The sequence below is a fragment of the Podarcis cretensis genome (assembly GCF_951804945.1).
Source record: "Podarcis cretensis genome assembly, chromosome: 11".
Taxonomy (NCBI): Eukaryota; Metazoa; Chordata; class Lepidosauria; order Squamata; family Lacertidae; genus Podarcis; species Podarcis cretensis.
This window is the reverse complement of record NC_137180.1, coordinates 39641504-39662270: the sequence shown is the minus strand read 5'-3', so window position 1 is coordinate 39662270 and position 20767 is coordinate 39641504. Positions and strand designations below refer to the sequence as shown.

Sequence of the window (20767 nt, the reverse complement as noted above, 5' to 3'; positions counted from 1 at the left end):
AGCTGGGAGAAGGAAGCGGGCCAAAGCCGGCGGGGAGTGAACCTCTTGTTCGCGGCCGGAGGAAGTTGGGCCTCGGCTGATTCCGTAAAGGAGGAAGAGGCCCGGGAGCGGCTGCAGCGATGGATGTTACCCAGCCCAAGCAGGAGCATCTCTTGGCCCTGAAAGGTACTCGCTCTCGCTTCCTCCGCTCCTTGGGATTTGGCCTGGGGCTTAGCAGCTGAAAAGCAAATCCTGCAAGGGACCAGAAGAAGAGAATCCAGCCCCGCTTCCTTTCTGCGGCGGCTCCCTTGGCCGCTGTTTTTAGGAGACCAAAGCGGGTGGGTCTAAGGCAATTAAACCTGGGAGGGATCGGCAGGTTGGTGGCCCAAAGCTAATTTGCAGGAGAAGTGGGCTATCCTTTTCAAAAGGTCGGTTCCTTATTCCACCTGCCAGGGCACGTTGTTGAATAAAGAGCTCGGAAAGTGACCCTAGATCCAGCCTCATTGGTTCAAGCCAGAGTGTGCACTCAGGACGGGGAATCTCCCAACGTTTTCAGATTTCTTTTAAAAGATAAGGACATCATCGCTTCCCTAGGAAATGGTAAGGTGTTCTTGTTTTTTTGTGCAGTTTTGTATAAGCAAGAACTGCATCTCAAAATCCATTGCGAAATCTTCAGTTGGCAGGCCTTTCTTGCGCTTGCCCAGCTATGACTCAAGAGGGACAATGTTGCTGCAGAACAAGTTTCAGAGATGGGTGGTGTGTAAACATTTCTAAAGCAAGCGGGGCTGCAATATTATACAGCTGCTCTGGGAGTGAGCTTTGAAAAAGGGGGTGCCTGTTATCTTCTCGTCAGCTCCCAGAAAATGGAACATTTCCTTGAACTAAAAAATAAATAAAAATCTGTCAAGCCTTAGATACAATCAGCTGCTAAAGAGGAAATCCCTCAGTCCTTCCAATATATATCCTTTCTTTGTAACACAACACAAGCTATTTAGGAAAAAACCAAACCCATTTCTGCAACCTCAGATGGAAGAACAAGATTAATGGAACTAGTTCTCACCTGCTTCCTTGAAGTTTCAGTTGTATGAGTTTACCACATGGAAACATTCTCCTGAGAAAAAATGGCCACTAAGAGTACCAGAAAAGCTGTGAAGGATGTGTGGAGAGTGCATTGATTGGGACCAGTACCTAAGCAGTTGTTGAAATTAGAACCCTTCCTATCTCCTGTCCCAGTATCCCCTCAAGTTCTTACAAATAATGAGTTGATGAAAAAGGCAACTCTTTTGAAATATTTTCCTTATGGGGAAGTGGAGTGTATGAGCATCACAAAGCACAATCCCAATACACTTCTGTAGGCAGAAATGCTTTAAAGGCATTTCATGGCAATATATATTTCTGTAGTTGCCAGCAAGGAACACTAAAGAGAGAAAGTACATACACACTGTGGAGTAGATGCTCTAAAGAATTGCAGAGCAAGCAAGAAAAAAGGGGGACCTTCAAAGTAAGGACCCAAAGATGCAGATTTGTGGAAGAATGGTTCCAGGAATCTCTTTTAAAACATTTTTTGCCTTCCTGCTTCTAAGGCTAACTTTCATCTGTGACAACACAAATAACATAGACAGTACTTGGAACACTATCCAGTCTAAAATTGTGACCCCATGTGCATGCATACACTTCAGATGTTACCATGAACATGAATAATTTCAGTCCTCCCAGCTTCTCTTCCTCTTTTTTCAATTATTATCCTACTATAGTAACATTCCAACTCTGCTATCCTTCCTTCTTCTTAGGAGTCATAAGCAACAGCTACTACTACTGCATGAAAGCTTCCTGCCTGTGACAAACAGTATGTGAAGAAATTGTCATCAGGGCCACAGTGTGGAAGTAAAAGGGTTAACCCCCCCCACGCACTGCAGCCCATGTTCCTGATTCTGCCCCTTCTGTGACTGCTATTTATTTGTTTAGCAATAAAAATAAACAATCTGAAAAAGCAAACCAGTACAACAATAAATCTGATTTATATCACACCATGAGGATGAGAAAACATATCCAGTCCTTCAAAATGCTTGCTCAGATAGGGATGTCTACACGATGCATAAAACCGATCAGCGTTGGCATCAGCTGAGTCTGTGAGGGGAGGGCATTCCACAATTGGGAAGCCACTTTAGAGTTGGAAGGAAACAGTTGTGCAATGCCGAGATATATGTTTAAGACAGCATGTTGTTTGGCACTCACAGAAGTTCAGAAATTTGGTGGTGTATCACAGCTCCCTTACAGTAGGGCCATCTCACTTGTTTAATTTCTGTATTGGAGAAACTTATGTAGCATTCGGGTTTGAATTAGCAGTTGCAGCAAACCCAGATGTCTGACAGAAACAAAAAAACTATAAGTCCGAGGGGGTGCTGTTGTGGTTTGGGTTTCCAACTGCATACGTTTGCCGTCCATTACACTTACTATAGCATTTTCTAGCGATAACTGCGTCAACATGATGGTGAACTTTAGTGGGAAAACTGCTAGCATGTCTTATTACTTGCAATACTTCTGCTCTAGGTCCTGTTTTCTTCTGAACTGCACAGCACATGGCATGAAAAGATTCTTTTAAGTGATTATATCATTAGTGATGAAGCTGCTGTCCAAGAAACATTTAAAATAAGAACATGTGGATTCCTGTTGTACAAGCATGGAGGTGATTCTACACTATCGAGCATGGCAAAGGGACCCTGCAGCATTGCAAAGAATCGCAGAAGAGGCACTGAAAGAATTTCCTGTTAGGAAGCTCCCAAGTTTCATACCCTGGTTTCCAAATGACTTGCGTCAACTTCCCCTCAAACCTAAAAGAATCGCTCCAGTTATTTCTGGTGAAGAAGTAGAGCAAATGAAACAACATATTGCAGCCATAGAAACTGCTTGCTGCTCCCCATCTTATGACTGTACTGCAGGGCTTAAGGAATTTGATCCTGATGTAAAAGCTGGGAAGTGTTTGCAAGCTGAGCATGAAAGAAACAATTTAAGCAATTTGGAAAAGCAAACATCAAGCAGCAAGCAGAAGCTGAGAAGGTCTTGGAGTGTGTCTCTTCCCAACACCAAGCTCAAAGACAAGATTCTTCCTTTATCTAGAGAACTGCAGAGCACTTTAGACAAATTAAAGCTCCATGCATTCTATAGAGCCCAGTGGATAATAGAACCATCTACATTTGGTAGTCAAACGTTGGAGGACATTTGGGTAAAGCTCAACAAGATGATCAAACACAATGAACTGCCATCTTGTAATGCTACGATCCAGAGATGTGAAGGGCAGATTTCAGTTTTCTGTGATATACTGTACTGTGAATATGTTGCCAACAACCTTAGAGAAAAATTAAACCTTTTGGGGAAAATAAATTTGTTTGTTCACAAATATGGAATCATACATAGTCTGTAGCTTTATAACAAGGCATTGCTACTTTCTGTGAAATGTTATATTTTAAATACACTTTGTTGCCTTACAATGTTTTTGAAAAAAATCTGTGGTGGTGGTGGGGGGGCAGAAGGGAAGTAATTAGCTTATCTTGGGCATTTTCCATTTTATTTAAATTAGAAGCCCTCCTTGTATATTTCTTCGCTCACGTAGAAAGAACTCAAGATTCTGAGCTATAGTAAGTCATGTTCTCTATATATGTACCCTTTGATTAGAGGATTGACTTTTTTCAGAGTATGGATTTATTGAAAATTAGAGGAAAAAACATTTGTTTGGAATGATTTGTCTAAAATTAATGAACAATAAAAAGAAAGGCTGCTGTGTTGGAGTAATAATTTCTAAACTTTAATTTTATGAAGTCCATCATGCTGATATATTTGTTTCCCTTTTTGTGTGTTTGGCCTACATTTTTGCTTCCTATAGATTGTAGTCACATCGGCAGTGGGCAGAATGCTGTCCTACTGGCCATTATGTTCTGTACAGAGGCAAGACTTCTTTGTGTTCTTAGCAGTCCTTAGAAAATGTATGCCATCTAAACATGGTCATTTGTAAGCAAATTCTATTGCAATCACATACCCTCCGACATTTCTTCGATAAAAATAGGAATGTCCTATTCTATCTTCTTATTCTTCTTTTTATACCTCAGCATCTGACTGGGTTACGCCAGCAACTGTGGGCTGCTTCCAACATATATAAAAACATAATACTGTAAAACTTTAAACATTAAAAATCTTCCCTGTACAGGGCTATCTTCAGGGGTTGGATAACTCCATATCCTCCAATATATCTCTGATGAAAATTGGGACATACTAAGGAAAAGCAGGACATTTTGGGATAAAATCAGAAATTTGAACAGCTTCTGTAAATCCAGGACTGTCCCTGGAAAATAGGGACACTTGGAGGGTCTACAATCGATAGTTTACAGGCCCTGGTCCAGCCTTAATATCTACATTTGAATGAATGGGGAAAGCTTTGGTTGACTGCAAACCTCCCTGCCCCCCCAGTCTGCCTTAGGGGGAGTCAACTATCCTTTGGACCAAACAACTGCTTACAAATGGTACTCTCAACATGGTTGGATAAGGATCAAGGCGGTTATGAGTATTGTGTTTTGTTAAAATGATTTTTGCAGTTATCCATGATTATCCTAAAACATTTTTAAAAAAATATTATTGGTGGGATTTTAAAAAAATGGATATGCATGCTTTTTGTCTTAGCTCAAGTATCTATGTGAATGAACACTTCCTGCATTTCTAGTTGTTTTCACATTAAGCCCAATTTCATCTCCTTTTCTTGTGCTCAGTACAAACAAACAAAATACATAAAACTTGGGCAGAATTCCAGGGACAAGGTACCGTAATATCCAAACAGGTCTTATGGTTCTTATTTTGAAGTTAAATATGTTGAGCTTCTAGTGAAGTCCTGGTGATGAGGTGTGTGATTAATGTGGAATTTGCTTTCTAAATTCACAGTAATGAGGCTGACCAAACCTACATTGTTCACCAATATTCCTGTGACCTGTGAAGAGAGAGACTTGCCAGGTAAAATTTGTTATGGTGTTAAATAATACGCAAACTCTGGTAGATCTACATATAGAGGCACACTGCTGTTAGATTTGTTGTTAGGCCAGTGTATACCTGAAAATACTGTACTTGAATGTGTGGAGTGTTGCTGAACAACACCAGTGTCAAATATTGTAGTTAAGTTAAAGCTCAGGGATTGTGACCAGTAGTTTGCCTGTGTGTGAACCAGTGCAATTGCGATACTTCATGAAACCTGGGTTCTGTAGGAAACTTTTCTGCTAACAATGTACAGGTTATTGCATGTTTCTCTCCATTGGCAGAGGCCAGTAGGAACACACTTATGCACCATCGTAAGTCCCCAGTCATCAGCATAGTGGGAGTGTGGGTGTGTTAGCACAGTCCTAGCAAGCTAAAAACTCAGTAATGTGGAATGATTGATGTTCACCACTATGCGGAGCACATGGACATTTCAGATCCCTTCTTTTTCAAACCAGAGTACAGAAACTTAAAATTTATTTTCCTTTTTTTGGCATTGCTTCATTTATTGCCATGTATGCCCACATGGAATACTTTCCCTGTAACACCCCATAGAACTGAGAGACATGAAATGATAGCCTTTCAAAACAACAACAAAAATCAGAAGATCTCAGCTAGCAGGTCTTGCAAGAATTCATGAGAACTGGAGCCAATGTTTGCCAAGAAGTTTCTGGGTCACTTTTCCTTCCAAAGATAGCAGATAAATTACTGTTGAATGTTTTATTGGTGTTTTTTTTAAAGAAACAATAAAATTCAAGGAACTACAAAAAGTCTGTTTAAACTGCTGTTTATACATATTACAAAACTGCTTAGAGGTGCTTGTTTAGAACTCTGCCATTTAGTATATCAAAAAGATTAAATGTCCCTTCCTTCTAACAGGAATGCCACTTCACATGTATTTTCAATCGTATGTTCAGATGAAAATATATTATAATAAGTTAAAAGCCAGTGGCTAATCAATTAAAGTATTTAATTAGTTTATATAGAAATATCAATATACGGTAGTTGACCTGACATATAATTTTATATTACTGTAGGAGATCTGTTTAACCAGTTAATGAAAGATGATCCTTCCACAGTAAAAGGAGCAGAAACATTAATGCTTGGGGAAATGTTGACTTTGCCTCAGAATTTTGGGTAAGAATTGTATATAGATGTGTAGATTTGTTGAGATAATTGTTTTATGATCTCTAGTCCTGTGCAGAACTGTCCTAATATTGTAAATACCAGCGGTTTCAGTTGTACTTGCTTCCAACTTAGAATGCTCTTAGGCAGGGGTAGGCAACCTAAGGTCCGTGGGCCGGATGCGACCCAATTGCCTACTCAATCCAGCCTGCGGATGGTCTGGGAATCAGTGTGTTTTTATATGAGTAGAATGTGTGCTTTTATTTAAAATGCATCTCTGGGTTATTTGTAGGGCATAGGAATTTGTTCATCCCCCCCCCAATATAATCCGGCCCACCACATGGTCTGAGGGACAGTGGACCGGCCCACGGCTGAAATAGGTTGCTGACCCTTGCTCTTAGGACTGTGGCCTAAGCCTATCTTCCTTGTCCTTCCTATGGATAAAGTCTATTATTATTCTTAATTTCCCCCTGCCACAAACTGTTTCCAAGGGCCTCTTGCGTTACAGGGTTAGAAAGCCATCTATTATGGTTTCTAACTTTGAATCAGTGGTACCTCTGAGTAAACAGTCATTGGATGAAGCATGAAGAGATCTTTACTGTTAAACAAAGGTGGTGAGTTAAAAGTAAAGCTAGCAACTACCAGACCCTGATTTTGAATATAAGAACAGCCCTTCTGCTTTTGACTAAACCTATCTAGTCCACCGTCCTCTTTCCCATAGTGACCGATCAGATAGCTATGGAAAGCCTGCAAGCAGAATGTAAGGACAATAATTCTTTCCCACTCTTGATTCCCCAGCCAGTGGTGTTGCCTATGAACCTGGAGGTGTCATATAGCCATCATGTTATCCTTATCTTCCACACACAAATCTCCCTAATTCCCTTTTAAAATCTACACAACATACTCATATACAGTGGTGCCCCACAAGATGAACGCCTCGCAAGACGGAAAACCCGCTGGACGAAAAGGTTTTCAGTTTTGGAGGCGCTTCGCAAAACGAATTTCCCTATGGGCTTGCTTCGCAAGACGAAAATGTCTTGTGAGTTCCTGCGGGTTCCCCCCCTTTCCCCCCCTTTTCCTAAGCCGCTAAGCCGCTTATCAGCTGATCCACTGATAAGCCGCCAAACCGCTAAAAGCCGCCAAACCGCTAATAGCGCTAATCCGCTAAGCTGTCATTGGGCTTGCTTCACAAGACGAAAAACCCGCTATACGAAGAGCCTCACGGAACGGATTAATTTCGTCTTGCGAGGCACCACTGTACACATCCATGCTGTGTGCCTTAGTTAGCTCAGACTAGCTTACTTATTGTCATTTTGTTTGTTCTTGTCAACATAGTGCTGTGCTTAGGCACTATGTTAAATACTGAAACCACAAGATTGTCTTCAGAGGCTTTTAGCCATGTGCATGCAATAACATCAATGCTAGAAGATGCAAAAATGGAACTCTATAAATATGGCTTTCATGGTACGATAACAGAAGTCCATGCTGTTGTTAAAAGTGGCAATAATAGATTTTAGAGATTTATTCAAAGCAATGGTTTTAACAGTTCTCTTTTCTCCTCCCTTCTTGAACAGAAATATATTCTTAGGAGAGACATTTTCCAGCTACATCAGTGTACATAATGACAGTAACCAAGTGGTAAAAGATATTTTGGTAAAGGTATGTTTGTTCTTATCAAGTAGTTTTAAGTGTGTTGTTAAGGTAATTAATCAGTTAACGTTTTTCTAATTGAAGGAAACTTTGAACAAAAACAATAGGGGTGTATCTAAAGGTAACAGGGCAAATTATAAAGGCATATTCTTTTTGCTTGCTATATATTTTTGAGGCAGTCTGAAAGTAAGTTTGTTCTGTACTTTTCTTACCAAGTATATTCCAACGGAAAGTTCTACTGTACAACCACAATCGTGCAAGAGAACATTACGAGTACATGTTAGCTTTTGGGATGCTCGGGCATCACATCTTCTCAGTGGACTGTGCCCAGATTTTCAATGAATGCCTTGGGGAGGATGGAATGTAAAATCAGTTAAAGCAATGAAAAACTATTTTCAATAATAAAATTCAACCTCTCTTTTATTGAAGAGTTTTTTGTTCTTAATTCCAAGGCTGATCTACAGACAAGTTCACAGCGTTTAAACCTTTCAGCCTCTAGTGCTGCAGTGGCAGAACTCAAACAAGACTGTTGTATCGATGATGTAATACACCATGAAGTAAAGGAAATAGGAACGCACATGTAAGACACATTATACTTCCACCCCCAATTCATAGGGTTGTATCTAACAGTAGCTTGCCAAAGGCAGGACACCTGCTTGTTGCCAATCCCTCCTTCCTGATGTGTCTCCCACACTCCAAAAAAGCCTTTCGAAAGCTATGGGGAACTCCTAGAGCAGTATAGGATACGGCACAGAGGGCTGCAATTGGTCCCGGGGGGAATGGTGCCTTGCATTAACAGAAATGTTTCTGGTAGTCTAAAACCATCTGTAAACTTAATTTAGTTTTTCCCATCTGTAAAAAAAATTAAAAAAAATGCCAAAGGAGATGAATTGCAAATTTGCATCATTTGCTCCATTTCTCCATTCTCCCCATTCTCTCAACCTGAAAACACAAGCAAGACTGAAAACTAGTTAAACCCCACTGAATCATTTGTCTCTTTCAGCTTAGTGTGTGCGGTAAGCTACACCACACAGACAGGTGAGAAGATGTACTTCAGAAAGTTCTTCAAATTTCAGGTATTAAGCTGACATAGCTGGCAGTGTTGACTGTGAATGAAGATATCTAACCCTTGTCTATCTCTCTGTCTCTTCTATGCTGCCCATGCTTGCAACTTTCCCCAGAATTTATCTGGGGCAAATTTGGTGGTGGTGGTGCAGTTGTTGTTAAGGTTTCTTTTAATGTTGGGTTTGTCGGTACAAGTTCGCATCAGCGTTGAAGTGAAGTGCAAGAGAGGCTAGTACCATAATGTGAATCAGAAGTCCCCCCAGCAGCACCTTCTAGGTCCATCCCTCTAGAAATGACCAGAGCTATCGTAGCACCATGTCTTCCAGGCTGAACCCCAGAAAGTCAATAGAATCAGTAGCCACTGATTCTATACTCTGTCAGTCTACTATACTCTGTCAGTCCACTCCTTATCATAGGTCATCTACCAAGTTGTCTGTAAGCCAAGTCAGAGACAGATTGGAATTAATCCAGAATGAATGAATGGATGATGGTAGGTAGGTAGGTAGGTAGGTATGGGTAAAGTTGCAGAAACCAGGGATGCCAATACCTCACGGAGTTTAGAAGTGGGGAACCTTATCTGGGTTCTGTCCTGGTAACTTTAAAAATAACCAAGCGAAGAGTTTTGATTTGGAAGTTTGGCTTTTAGGGTAGAAACCCCAGAACAGCATTACAGAAAATACCTTCTGAGGAGTGAGGTGTCTGTACATAGAGGAATCAGGTATCATAAGGATATGGGGTTCCTGTGCCTTTTAACAGCTACATAATGAGCAAAAAATGAAGACGTGTAGTTTTCCTAGCATGAACTTGCAGAGATGAAGGTAGTGGCATCTGCTGAATTTCTGCCTGTCCCACATCTGTCAAAGGTATAGTTGCTCAATCATAAAGTCGTGAAGATATGACAGGTAGCAAACATAGAGTTAAACAGTAGTTACTCCACAGGTGACCCTTGTTGAAAACATAGCTAAATTTCAGCATTGTTCTGGAGGTGAAGGTGCAGAGTGCTACTGCTTGCTTCTGAAACTGCAGGTGCTCCTCTCGTCTCTTGCTCTCTTGTTTCCGGGAGGAGCAGGGAAGGAGCAAAGCACCTCTGTTTTTAGTAACATGCACAAGTATTTCCATATACTTCACTATGATTTAAAGGTGAAACTCATGCATTAAAGTGTCATGCAAACAAATTATTTAATAAGAATAATTTAAGTCTATTTGCAGTTTGTCTTGATTTCAGGGTCAGAATCGCTGATATGCAAATGAAAAGATTTTATTTATTCGTCGCGTATATAACACCTGATAATTGATATGCTTTGCTCCTTTAATTAGGAAGCTTAGCCAGCAATTGATAGTGTAATTGCTTGCAGCTTATTTGCCACTGGCTGACTTCCTTCCAACAGCAGAAGCTGGGAAAGAACAGCATTTCTTAATTAAAGCTTGTGGAAATTAAAACTGCTAATTTTGAAATGCATCATTATATTAAAGGGTATGATCGTGACCTATATGACACTCTGGTATAAAAATAACTTTTGTGGGAGAGGTTTTTTGCCATGCTACTGTAAAATCCTTTTACCTGATCAAAATGTGGAAGCGTCTGTAGACATAGGAAAGAAAAAGTGGGATGAGTAAGCTGGGTTCTTCCACTGAAGTAAACTTTGGGGTTTGCTTATATGGACGCAAGTTAATAACTTTACTTTTGAATTACTCAGAAACAGGTAGTACTTAGTGTTGATGAAGGAGTTTGATAAATCTCCCTTTAGTATTTATTCTTTTTTCAAACAGGTCCTCAAACCGCTTGATGTGAAAACAAAGTTCTACAATGCTGAGGTAAATGCAGAATATTGTATTTAGTGCTTGGTGTCCAAAATTCTGAACAGGCTCTTAGTGAAAACTTGTTATATTGGGAATTAAAATGGTGGTTCTTTTTCAGGATTATAGATCTAGATCTCCCATTTGAGATATAATAGGCCCATTTCATTATCTGTTCTGTTAAACCCAGACAAATAAACAGAACTTTCTCACCTGGCAAAGCATTTTAAAATTATTCCTTTCTACATAATATTAATCGTTTGTCTTTTAGAATTGACAGGTGTTGGCAGTTTGAACTTAGGCACTTTTTATTAGCTGGAATAGCCACAAAATAGAAAAAGACAAAAATCTGAGGAGATAAACTTAGGAAAATAGAGCTGAAAGGATTGTTTGAAAACTAGGTGAAGGAGTGAATTTGTTTAACTGTACTTACAGTATTATTATTTTTTTTTAATAATAAACCAAGTTGTATGTTAAAAGCTACTAAGAAACTACAAAATACCCCGAAGGGCATGCTAACAGTGGAACAGAGTCCATCAGAAAGTGGTGGACTCTCCTAACTTGGAGGTTTTAAAGCAGAGCTTGGACGGCCCTCTCTCAGGGATGCTTTAGTTGAGATTCCTGCATTGCAGGGAGTTGAACTGTGTAACCCTCAGTTTCCTGTCCAACTCTACAGTTCTATGATTCTGGCATAAAATTTCTGTATGCCAGCTATAGAAAATGGCTGCCTAGCTATTACATCTTTGGAAAAATATAATGATCTTGCCCTCTTTCCTGGCCGAGGGCGAGGAAAACAGGTGAGTACAAATCTACACCTTGCTCTCCTCCTCACTTAATCTATCCATTTGTCATTGCCATCACCATTTGGGGAAAATGTGGCTGCATATTTAGTTATAATCCATTTTAAAAACATTTGTTTCATTATCAACTGGATAAACTTGTGGTTCAGATTTAGTCAAAAAGGCAGCTACCTTACTTAACATTATTGATGTTAAGTAAACTAAAACTAGGTGATATGCCAGAGTAGAATTACTTATCAGGTCTGTGTGACAGTAATGCAGCGGGTGCGGATTTCCCCATCACTGCATCTCCATCCTGAGATAGGTGCAACTTGATGAATTATAGAAAGACCTTTGGGTCTTAAAGGCACAGTGCCTCTGACAGAGATGCTCTGCAAGTGTACTTGTGCCAGTGATGGGGTTGGTAATTCCCTGAGTTGTTGGCCAAACAATATTTAAAGATACCTAGCATAAAGGGGGTGGGGGGATTGATAAATGTAAAGGTTGTTATGGTACCGAATTAAGCTTTTGAAGAAAGGCAATTCATTGGGAGGTGCATTTTAGCACTTGTCCTTTTCCAATGGTGCTTTCAATTTTCTTGTAGCTTGTTAATTACAATGGGAGCTTTTGTTATAGAACGATGTATAAATACATGCAGTTAATATGCAGACTGGCTCAATTAAAAACCCGAGAGTCATCAGTAAACAGGTTTCCTTCCCATATTTAAAACTTTGTGCATTAAGAGAATATTTGTAAGATTAACGGGTCCTCAGTTTCCCCCCCATATGGAAGTATTCAGCCAAGTAATGGACTTCTTCTGTGAGCATGTACTGGTTTATCATTGTGTTCATTGTGCACTCCCTGTGTTTGCCATTTCACATAATTTATTTCTTCATTATACCATATGCTGACATGGTCTTATTTAGAAATAAGATTTCTTAATAGTGAGCCTTTTATTTTTATTGCCAGTTTACATTTCTCTCTTACTAATGCTGTCTTGTTTAGAAAGTACCAAAAAAAATGCAGAAAGATGCATTTTATTTGAAACTTAGTTGTCCTCCTTTTTTTCTTTAACATTTAACCCTAATTTCTCTAATGTTTTCTTTTTTATTTTCCCATTAGAGTGACCTCAGTTCTGTGGTAATTTTATTTATTATTTATAAATATGTATGCTTGTCTTCTGTTTGTCTTTCTGCCTGTTACTAACATTATTTTGAAAACATAATGGAAAAGCAATGTTTGTACCCATAGATATTGGCTTGTTTCCCCTTTCTCCCCATACTAGCTCTCTCCTTGCATCCATTGTTTAACAGTATTTTGCAGTTCAGACTTCTGTACTGAATAAATATTTCAGTAAACTACTGTGACTAGGAAATTAATTGTTGACCACAGAGCAACAATGATATTCCTAGAGGCATACTGTTGAGGCTACAAAAGCACATGGGCCAGGCTCTTTTTGTTGTAATTTCTGTTGGGTGCACATGTTTCATTGGGCAAAAATTCAGTTTTCTGCAAATCTTATGAAACATTTGTTTTTTTTACATAAGAACAGCTCTGCTGGACCAGACCAAAGTTCAGCATTCTGTCCTCACAGTGCCCAGCCAGATGCCTATGAAAAGCCCCCAAGTAGGACATGAACATAATAGTACTTTCCCAGCTGTGAACCTCAGCAACTCATATTCGGAGGTCTATTGTCTCTGATGCTGAAAGTGTGATTTGTCATGAGTGACTAGAGTGGGGTGTCATGGTCTGGAATAGTTCTGGGCCTGTCTGATGATTCACAAAGCCAGAATGAGTTATGCAAAAAGAAAATTAAAGTTGTATAATAAATTGCATTAAATTGAAGGTATTGGGTTGGAGGCCAATCTATCCTTCTGCATGCAGAAAGTATTTTCCATTCCCAGAAGGGCTTTTATAGTGCAGGCTAGAATATCATGTGAACAAGTGAAATGAAATTCACTGGCTATAAAATCTCTTACACAAGCCTAGTATTAGATTTGTTCATCACTTCCACAGCTAAGGAAGTCTCAAGTTTACTTCTAACCAAAGCAAAATAAAATACGTAGCAAATGTATCCATTAAGGCAAGACTGCATGCTAACTACGTACATCCACAATAGTCTATTGTAAGCAAGAATATCTTCTCTCCTCCAATGACGTGCGAAGAGCCTACTAGATCAAATGCAAGTGTTGCACAAGCAGGAGGCTACTATTGGAAAGACCTGTTATCTCATTGCTACCATCTTAGCATCACTTAAATGGGAGCACACAGAGAAGGACCTTGGGTTATCTTAAGAGTCCCAAGTAGGTTTATATGTGGAAAGACCATTCTTGAGGGTATGGCCCTCAAAAGCAATTTTTAAAAAATCATTTAATTGACTAGTATAGAACTTCACAAAATTCTGCTAATGCCTATTTTCCTTCCAATGCATTGTGCAAATTTCCTTACGTAATTTATATATTTCTCACTATTTGGAATGCCTAGTATAGTGGTCTTTACCTGGTAGTGTTTCCTGTATTTGGTGGTATAAAAGTACACAGAACCTTGCATGTAGGCTTGTTTTGTATTAAATCATGGCAAAATTTCTGTTATCTGCTGTTTTTATGAAGACACTGGATGGGAGGAGAGAGACAAGATATTTCACATCTTTCTTTATATGTTTATTAAAACTCCTTTCAAATTTATGAATGCATGTGCCAATGAGTCTAACGGTGTAATTGCAGTTCAAATCTTAATGTGTGTGCTATAATAATCCAGGAAATTTGCTGTGAAGCGCTCTGATCAAATCATGCTATTGAGACTAATCGTGAGAGTGAGACTAATCAACCCCTACGTCATTGTAAGCTACCTTGCTTTTTCATTATGCTGCTTGGTTTTGTTTTCTTCCCTCAACTTGGCTCTTGCTAAATTTCTGGTGGTTGCTGTTTTAAAAGACACTGATGGGAAATTTGGAAAACACAAGATGTAAGCAATGGATTTATGGGATATTCTTTCAGAAGAGTAGAAAAATATTAAATCCCTAGTGCTAGAAGACATGATAGTACTTAAGGTTTTTTTAAAAAAAAAATTAAAAGCAAAATAACTGAATTTTATTTGTCATTGGTGTTTTGCTTGAATACATAATACTCCCCTCCTTCTAATCTGAGAAGACCAGAAGCTGCTGCTTCTATTTTACAACATGCACTACCTTTTTTTTAATACAGTTAATAGGCCAAAATTAACCAAAAGTACAGATCTAATACAGTGTTAGGTGACATCAGCATAACATGATAACCCCAGAAAGACAATTTCTAGGACAATAAAGATCAAACCTTTATTCACCTGTTGCTTTCTGGTCTTCTCAGCAACTAACAGGAATTTTTCTGCTGCCAAAGAGACTCCAGGAATTTTGTCTAATAGGTAATTTACCTAAAAGTTTGCTGATCTCCCAGCAAAGAGCCTGAATGGGAGTATTTCTGTCTTAGATTAACCACTGTTTAAGAATCAGACAATATTCTAAACTGTGGCTAATCTTACAGTCAACTGGATGTTGACTGGTGGTGGCAAACTGTAAAACAATTCCAGCCTCTCACATTCCATGTTGTTTGGAGGGCCATCCATTGCCTTTTGATGGCCCTCCAAACATGGAATGTGAGGGGCTGGAATTGTTTTACAGTTTGCCACCACTAGTCAACATCCAGTTCCAACTCAACTTTTGACAAACAGTGGAAAATAGGTATGAGGCTATCCTGTTTTCAGTTACAAAAACCAAGTATGCCCCTTTTACTTGATGGGATTTTCCATTTTACACAGGGCCTCCACATGCCTGTAATCAGATATGATGTTGGAGCCTTTGATCAAGCGGCTCCCATCGTTCCTCCCCTGCAGGCATCCCTTTGATTGTCAGCAGGTTTTGATTGCAGCTTTGAACTGCCAGATACGTCACACTGCTTTGCAGGACTGAGATCTTGCAGAGACATGTAAACAGATCACGTTTGTACCATGTCCCCAGTTAAGGGACATGCAGTTGATAATTGCATCAAGTTCTTTAATTCTTGAGATGGGAAGGACACTAGGTGTCTTAGAACCAGAAATAAGGTTGTTGGGGTAGTAGAATATTAAGCTCCGTGCCATTATGAAAGTTTATAGCAGAGACTAGAGCAGTTCTTAGGTCAATGTGAACAGTTTGTGTAGCATGCCTCTAAACCCCTGTAACAGTTCATACACTTAAAAAAACACCTATTAACAATATTTTCTTTGTATGCAGCCTGGTGCATCATTAATCTGGCATGGCATGTGTCTGTTGTGCATTGCACTCATTTTACATTTATAAAGTGTTATTTCTTTCCTTTTAAAAGAAAATCTGAATTGATGTGGACCGTTGGAGCTCAGCTTGCAAGTCCAGTTTAGGCCATATAGACACTACCTTAGAATAGGAAAATATGACAAAGTTTTCCCAAATCCATTGTTCAGCACTATTCCAGTTGACTAACATTTTTGCTTCTACTGCTCTCTGTTGGGATAAAGACTTTTCTCGCATTTAATGACTGTTACCTTTGATTTTCAGGCATGAACTAACTGCGTTTGTGGTTTAATGTTTTTCAAACACTTGAGATGCTGGAGCGTTTTGTCAGTTGAGATTATTTTTTTATTTAGGCGTTTTCTCTGCTCTTTTAGACTGATGAAGTATTTTTGGAAGCTCAGATTCAGAATATCACAACCTCTCCAATGTTCATGGAGAAGGTGTCACTGGAACCTTCTATTATGTACAACGTAGCAGAATTAAATGCAGTCAGCCAAGGTGAGGAGAGGTAAGGGCCTTATTTGCTTCTTCATACAGTACTGGCTACAGTCACGCATCATGGTGCTTGTGTCTTCATATACTAAAAACTGAAGCTATACGTGCGCTGATGAAGCTGTTCTTGCAAATGGATGCTCTTTGCTGTGGTTCCTTGTATTATGGGCACAGAGTACAGTCGTACCTCGGTTCTTGAACACCTTGTGACTTGAACATCTTGGCTCTCGAACCCCGCAAACCCAGAAGTACGTGTTCTGATTTGCAACTTTTTTTGGAAGCTGAATGTCCGACACGGCTTCTGCGGCTTCCAATTGAGTGCAAGGAAGCTCCTGCAGGAAGCCGCACCTTGGTTTTCGAATGTTTTCAGAAGTTGAACAGACTTCCGGAACAGATTCCGTTCGAGAACCAAGGTACGACTGTATAATTCTGTGTCATACTGCTTACTGTGGTATCTTGATGACCTTGCTACATTTGCTTTTAATTTCAAACATTGGCATATACCTCAGTTCATTTTCTATGAGCTCTCTTAACTATCACCACCATTTGTATCAAGATTACTGTAGAATATAGTCCAGTGTAGCATAGCAAAACAGGTGGTCTAGCCAGTTTGAGGCCTCCCCCATTCCTATATTCCTCCCTTCCAAACTTTCGCAAAAAATCTTGCTTGTCTTTTAATTTTTTTTCTCTGCTAAGCCTGATTTCCTTAAAACTTCCGGAGGCAACTGAAAATTGAATCTGATAGCCAATCCAGAATTCACTGGATTTTTGTTGAAAAGTCCAATTTTGAGGTACAAGCTAAGGTAAACCTGCCCCTTCTCTTCCAGTGTGTCAACATTTGGTTCAAGAACGTATCTGCAACCCATGGATACTCGACAGTATCTTTACTGTCTTAAACCAAAGCAAGAGTTTGCAGAGAAAGCTGGCGTTATTAAAGGTGTGACAGTCATTGGAAAGCTTGATATAGTATGGAAGACCAACTTGGGCGAAAGGGGAAGGTTGCAAACCAGCCAGCTCCAACGAATGGTAAGTATTTTTCAGAAGATTCTCTTTAAAGACAGAAGGGGAAGTAGTGAAGAGCCTGTGCAGATACAGTTTACCTCTGAATATCAGGTGCTGGGAGGAAAATTTAGAAATTGTAAAAACAATATTGGAGTAAATAGACCTTGATGTGATCCATCGGGATTCTTCTCAAGTTCTCATTAATATTACAATTTATAAGACCAGATATATATATACATGCTGGAACATAGAACAGATTCTTTTCAGCGGTCCACACCCCAAATACGGAATTTGATTCCAGGTGAGATCAGGTATATTTCCTCCCTTGCTAGCTGTAAACATGCCTTGTTTACATCAGTTTTTTTCATCAGGGTCTTTGGGGCCAATGCTAATTATTTGGGGGAATGACCATAGCTCAGTGATAGAGCATCTGCTTTGCGTGCACAAGGTCCCAGACATCAGTAGGCACAGCTGTGAACATCCCATCTGAAATTTGCTTTTGGTCAGTGTTGACAATACTGCACTAGATTGACCAGTGTCCTGACTCATTCCAAGGCAGCTCCCTGTTTCATGCTTCTCTTTGAGAACTAGATGGCTTATTTTATTGTTATGCTGGCTTGTATGTTCCTGGGATGAGACTGCCATAACTTGTTTTACTACTGAATGTTGTGGATGAATGTTTGTCTGTGATTGTAAACTGCTTTGCCAAGCAACTTTGCCTAAAAAGTGGTCTAAGACCTGTTTAATTAAATATCAACATATGGTTAAATAGAACACTTCTTGAAAGCAGTGGCTTGTGCACTCATAAGGAGAAAAGGCTGTAGAGGTTTTACTCAAGAGTAGACCTATTGAAATTAATGCACCTAAATCATGTTCTTTAATCTCGGTGGGTAAAACTTACTTAAATGCTATCCAGAATTGTACTATAAATCTCAGTTTTTATGTTTTCTTTCTGAAGATGTTTGAGGTTGCTCCTGTTCATCAAAATCCAAATGAGGACTCCAAGTACATCAGCATAAACATGACATTTGTAATGTTACATAAACTCCTCCAGAATGTCATCCTATGATTCACTTGTGGTGCCTTTCAGATGTTGTTGTGAATTACCGTATAACTTCCATCAGTCTTAGCTACAATAGCCCATAGCTGAGGATGGCAGAAAGTGGAATCCATCGGAAGGGGACCACAATGGCCATTCCTACTCTAGTATTACTGCTTGTCTCGTCTCCCCACCCCCACCCCCACCCTCTCTCTCTCCCTTTCGGTGTGGGTGCACCTTGCTAAACTTTTAATGCTTTCTTAGGCTCCAGGTTATGGTGATGTCAGGGTTTCATTGGAGACAATTCCGGACACTGTAAACCTGGAAGAACCGTTTGATATTACATGTAAAATAACAAACTGCAGGTAATGAAATTACTTCCCCTCCTGCCATCTCTATTTTTTAAGAATTGTAGTTTGAACTGCTTACCGTTTCCAGTCAAAGGGGTAAGTTTTGTAGAGATAATTCACCCAATGTTTTAGATGTATTAAAATGCTGTTTGCATTCAAGGTTTTCCTTACTGCAGGAATATATAATTATTTTTAAGGTGATGGAAGTGGTTTGCTTTTTAAATGAACATTCCTAGATATATATAATTCTGCCCCTCACTTGCTGAGATACAGTGGACAAAGTAGATTTTAGAATTCCAAAAATATTTGTGGTTTTTATTGATGGAGAGGAAAGAGAGGCAGTGACCTAGTTGGTCCAATGTGCTGAAAAAGATGTGTGTATTTGTATTACATAAGGACTTCATTTTTTAAACCATTTATTTTAAAAACCATTTATTTTTAATAATCAGAATTTAAGAGAAATACATGTTTTAATTATCATGCTGGCTCCTGTTGGGCAATCACTAAGCCACAGGTTTGCTGGAAGCATTAAATCATTTAACAACTGTATGCATCACCCTGAAACCTTTTCTTTCTAACCATAGAAAGGCGGCAGCAAAGAAAAAGAAAAAGGAGTAAAAACACATGAACTGGCCCTTAGACAAATTGAGATCTATGTTAATTTATTATTCTTTTCCATCCAGCAGTGAAAGAACCATGGATCTGGTTTTGGAAATGTGCAACACTAATTCCATTCACTGGTGTGGGGTGTCAGGAAGGCAGCTGGGCAAACTGCACCCCACTTCATCCCTACACTTGACACTTACGCTGCTTTCATCTGTGCAGGGACTACAGGTAAGATCTCCCGCTTGGGCATTGCAATCCTATATGGGGTTGGAGGGAGTAGCTGTTGGGCTTGTGTCTGTAGGGCAAAAGGCTGGGGTGTGCTTTCCTTTCCTTTGTCCCCTGTCCTTTCAAGGGCAGACCACCTTCTCTACCCATGGAGGGAAACTGAAAAATCCAATTGCCCTGGAATATCTTTCCAAGAATGGCAGCATGGGGTCCTTATGACCTATATAAGGTGATACTGTTGAGTTATAGGGCTCTTACGACCAGTTCAGAAGCCTGTTACGTTTCACATTGTCAATCCTTTTTTCTCCCCCTTTCATTTTAGACTGTCTCTGGCTTAAGATTAACAGACACCTTTCTGAAGAGAACGTACGAGTATGATGATATTGCACAAGTCTGTGTAGTTTCTTCCAAAATAAAAGAAAACTGAAAATGAACCCTTTTCGTTTTAATATTTCCTATTTTGGTTTTTGGACCCAACCCTCTGGCAATTTACTACAACCATCTGCAATCCAAAAAAGAATTTATTTATTTATTTAACTGCCCCTTTGCAATTCAATCTGGCATGTTTGGAATGTTTTTAAAAAAGTTTATTTGTGAAGAGCCAACCGTATGTATTTTAAACTATTTGGAAATAAAGCCCTGAGTCCAATGATGCAGCTGCCCTAATTATTACTTGCATAACTCATTTAATGATACTTGCAACATGACATGTAGTATCTGGATAAATGACTCTTAAGCTGTATTGAGGAAGGTTGCAAACTATTTCATGCATGCTGATGTTCATAGGAAAAGCAGCGGCTAATTCCCAATCTTGCACCCTACATTAAAACAGGATTTTCTACATCTAGAAATACAGCATATTTTACAAATGTTTTTGGTGGTCATATATTAGGGATTTAATTCACCATGTAATAAAGAAGTGTGGGGAACCAGAGTGATCTGAGTACAGAGTCAGTGAAGCGCCATTTGGACCATAAGAGCCATTCAAACTGAACACCCATCTGGTCCAGGGATGGGGAACCCTGTTGCTGGACTACAACTCCCATCATCACCAACCAACAGCTATGCTAGCTGGGCTGACCAACAAAATATAGACCAACAACATATAGCAGGTCCCATGTTCCCCATCCCTGATGTAATCCAGCATTCTATTCACAGTAAACAACCAGATGTCTCTGGAAAGTGTGCTAGTGGCACTTGGAGGCAAGAGTTCTCTGGAGCTCTTGCTCCCCAGCAACTAGTACTTAGAAGCACGCTGTCTTTGAACTTTGGAGGCTGTGTACAGTTTGAAGGCTGCTGCAACTACTTTGCAAGGCACTGTAGGGATGAAATAGCTCAGATTCAGACAGAAACTGGAAAGAGT

The 20767-nt window shown here is 39.5% G+C and overlaps 1 protein-coding gene across 4 annotated transcripts; it reads left to right on the top strand.

The window, feature by feature from the left end:
- The first annotated feature begins 27 nt into the window (after nucleotides 1-27).
- Nucleotides 28-19838, top strand: TRAPPC13 (trafficking protein particle complex subunit 13). 4 transcript variants are annotated; one of them, XM_079995701.1, is made up of 13 exons: nucleotides 28-165; nucleotides 4906-4974; nucleotides 6030-6129; nucleotides 7692-7776; nucleotides 8220-8347; nucleotides 8771-8843; nucleotides 10603-10647; nucleotides 12531-12548; nucleotides 16065-16198; nucleotides 17010-17208; nucleotides 18488-18588; nucleotides 19260-19407; nucleotides 19727-19838. In XM_079995701.1, the coding sequence occupies exons 1-13, from the start codon at nucleotides 120-122 to the stop codon at nucleotides 19829-19831; spliced, it is 1251 nt and encodes a 416-aa protein (XP_079851827.1). In that variant the 5' UTR covers nucleotides 28-119; the 3' UTR covers nucleotides 19832-19838. The 4 variants fall into 4 exon arrangements, with proteins under 4 accessions (XP_079851827.1, XP_079851826.1, XP_079851829.1 ...); XM_079995700.1 differs by having other exon boundaries at nucleotides 19257-19407; XM_079995703.1 differs by lacking the exon at nucleotides 12531-12548.
- The last annotated feature ends 929 nt before the right edge of the window (nucleotides 19839-20767 follow it).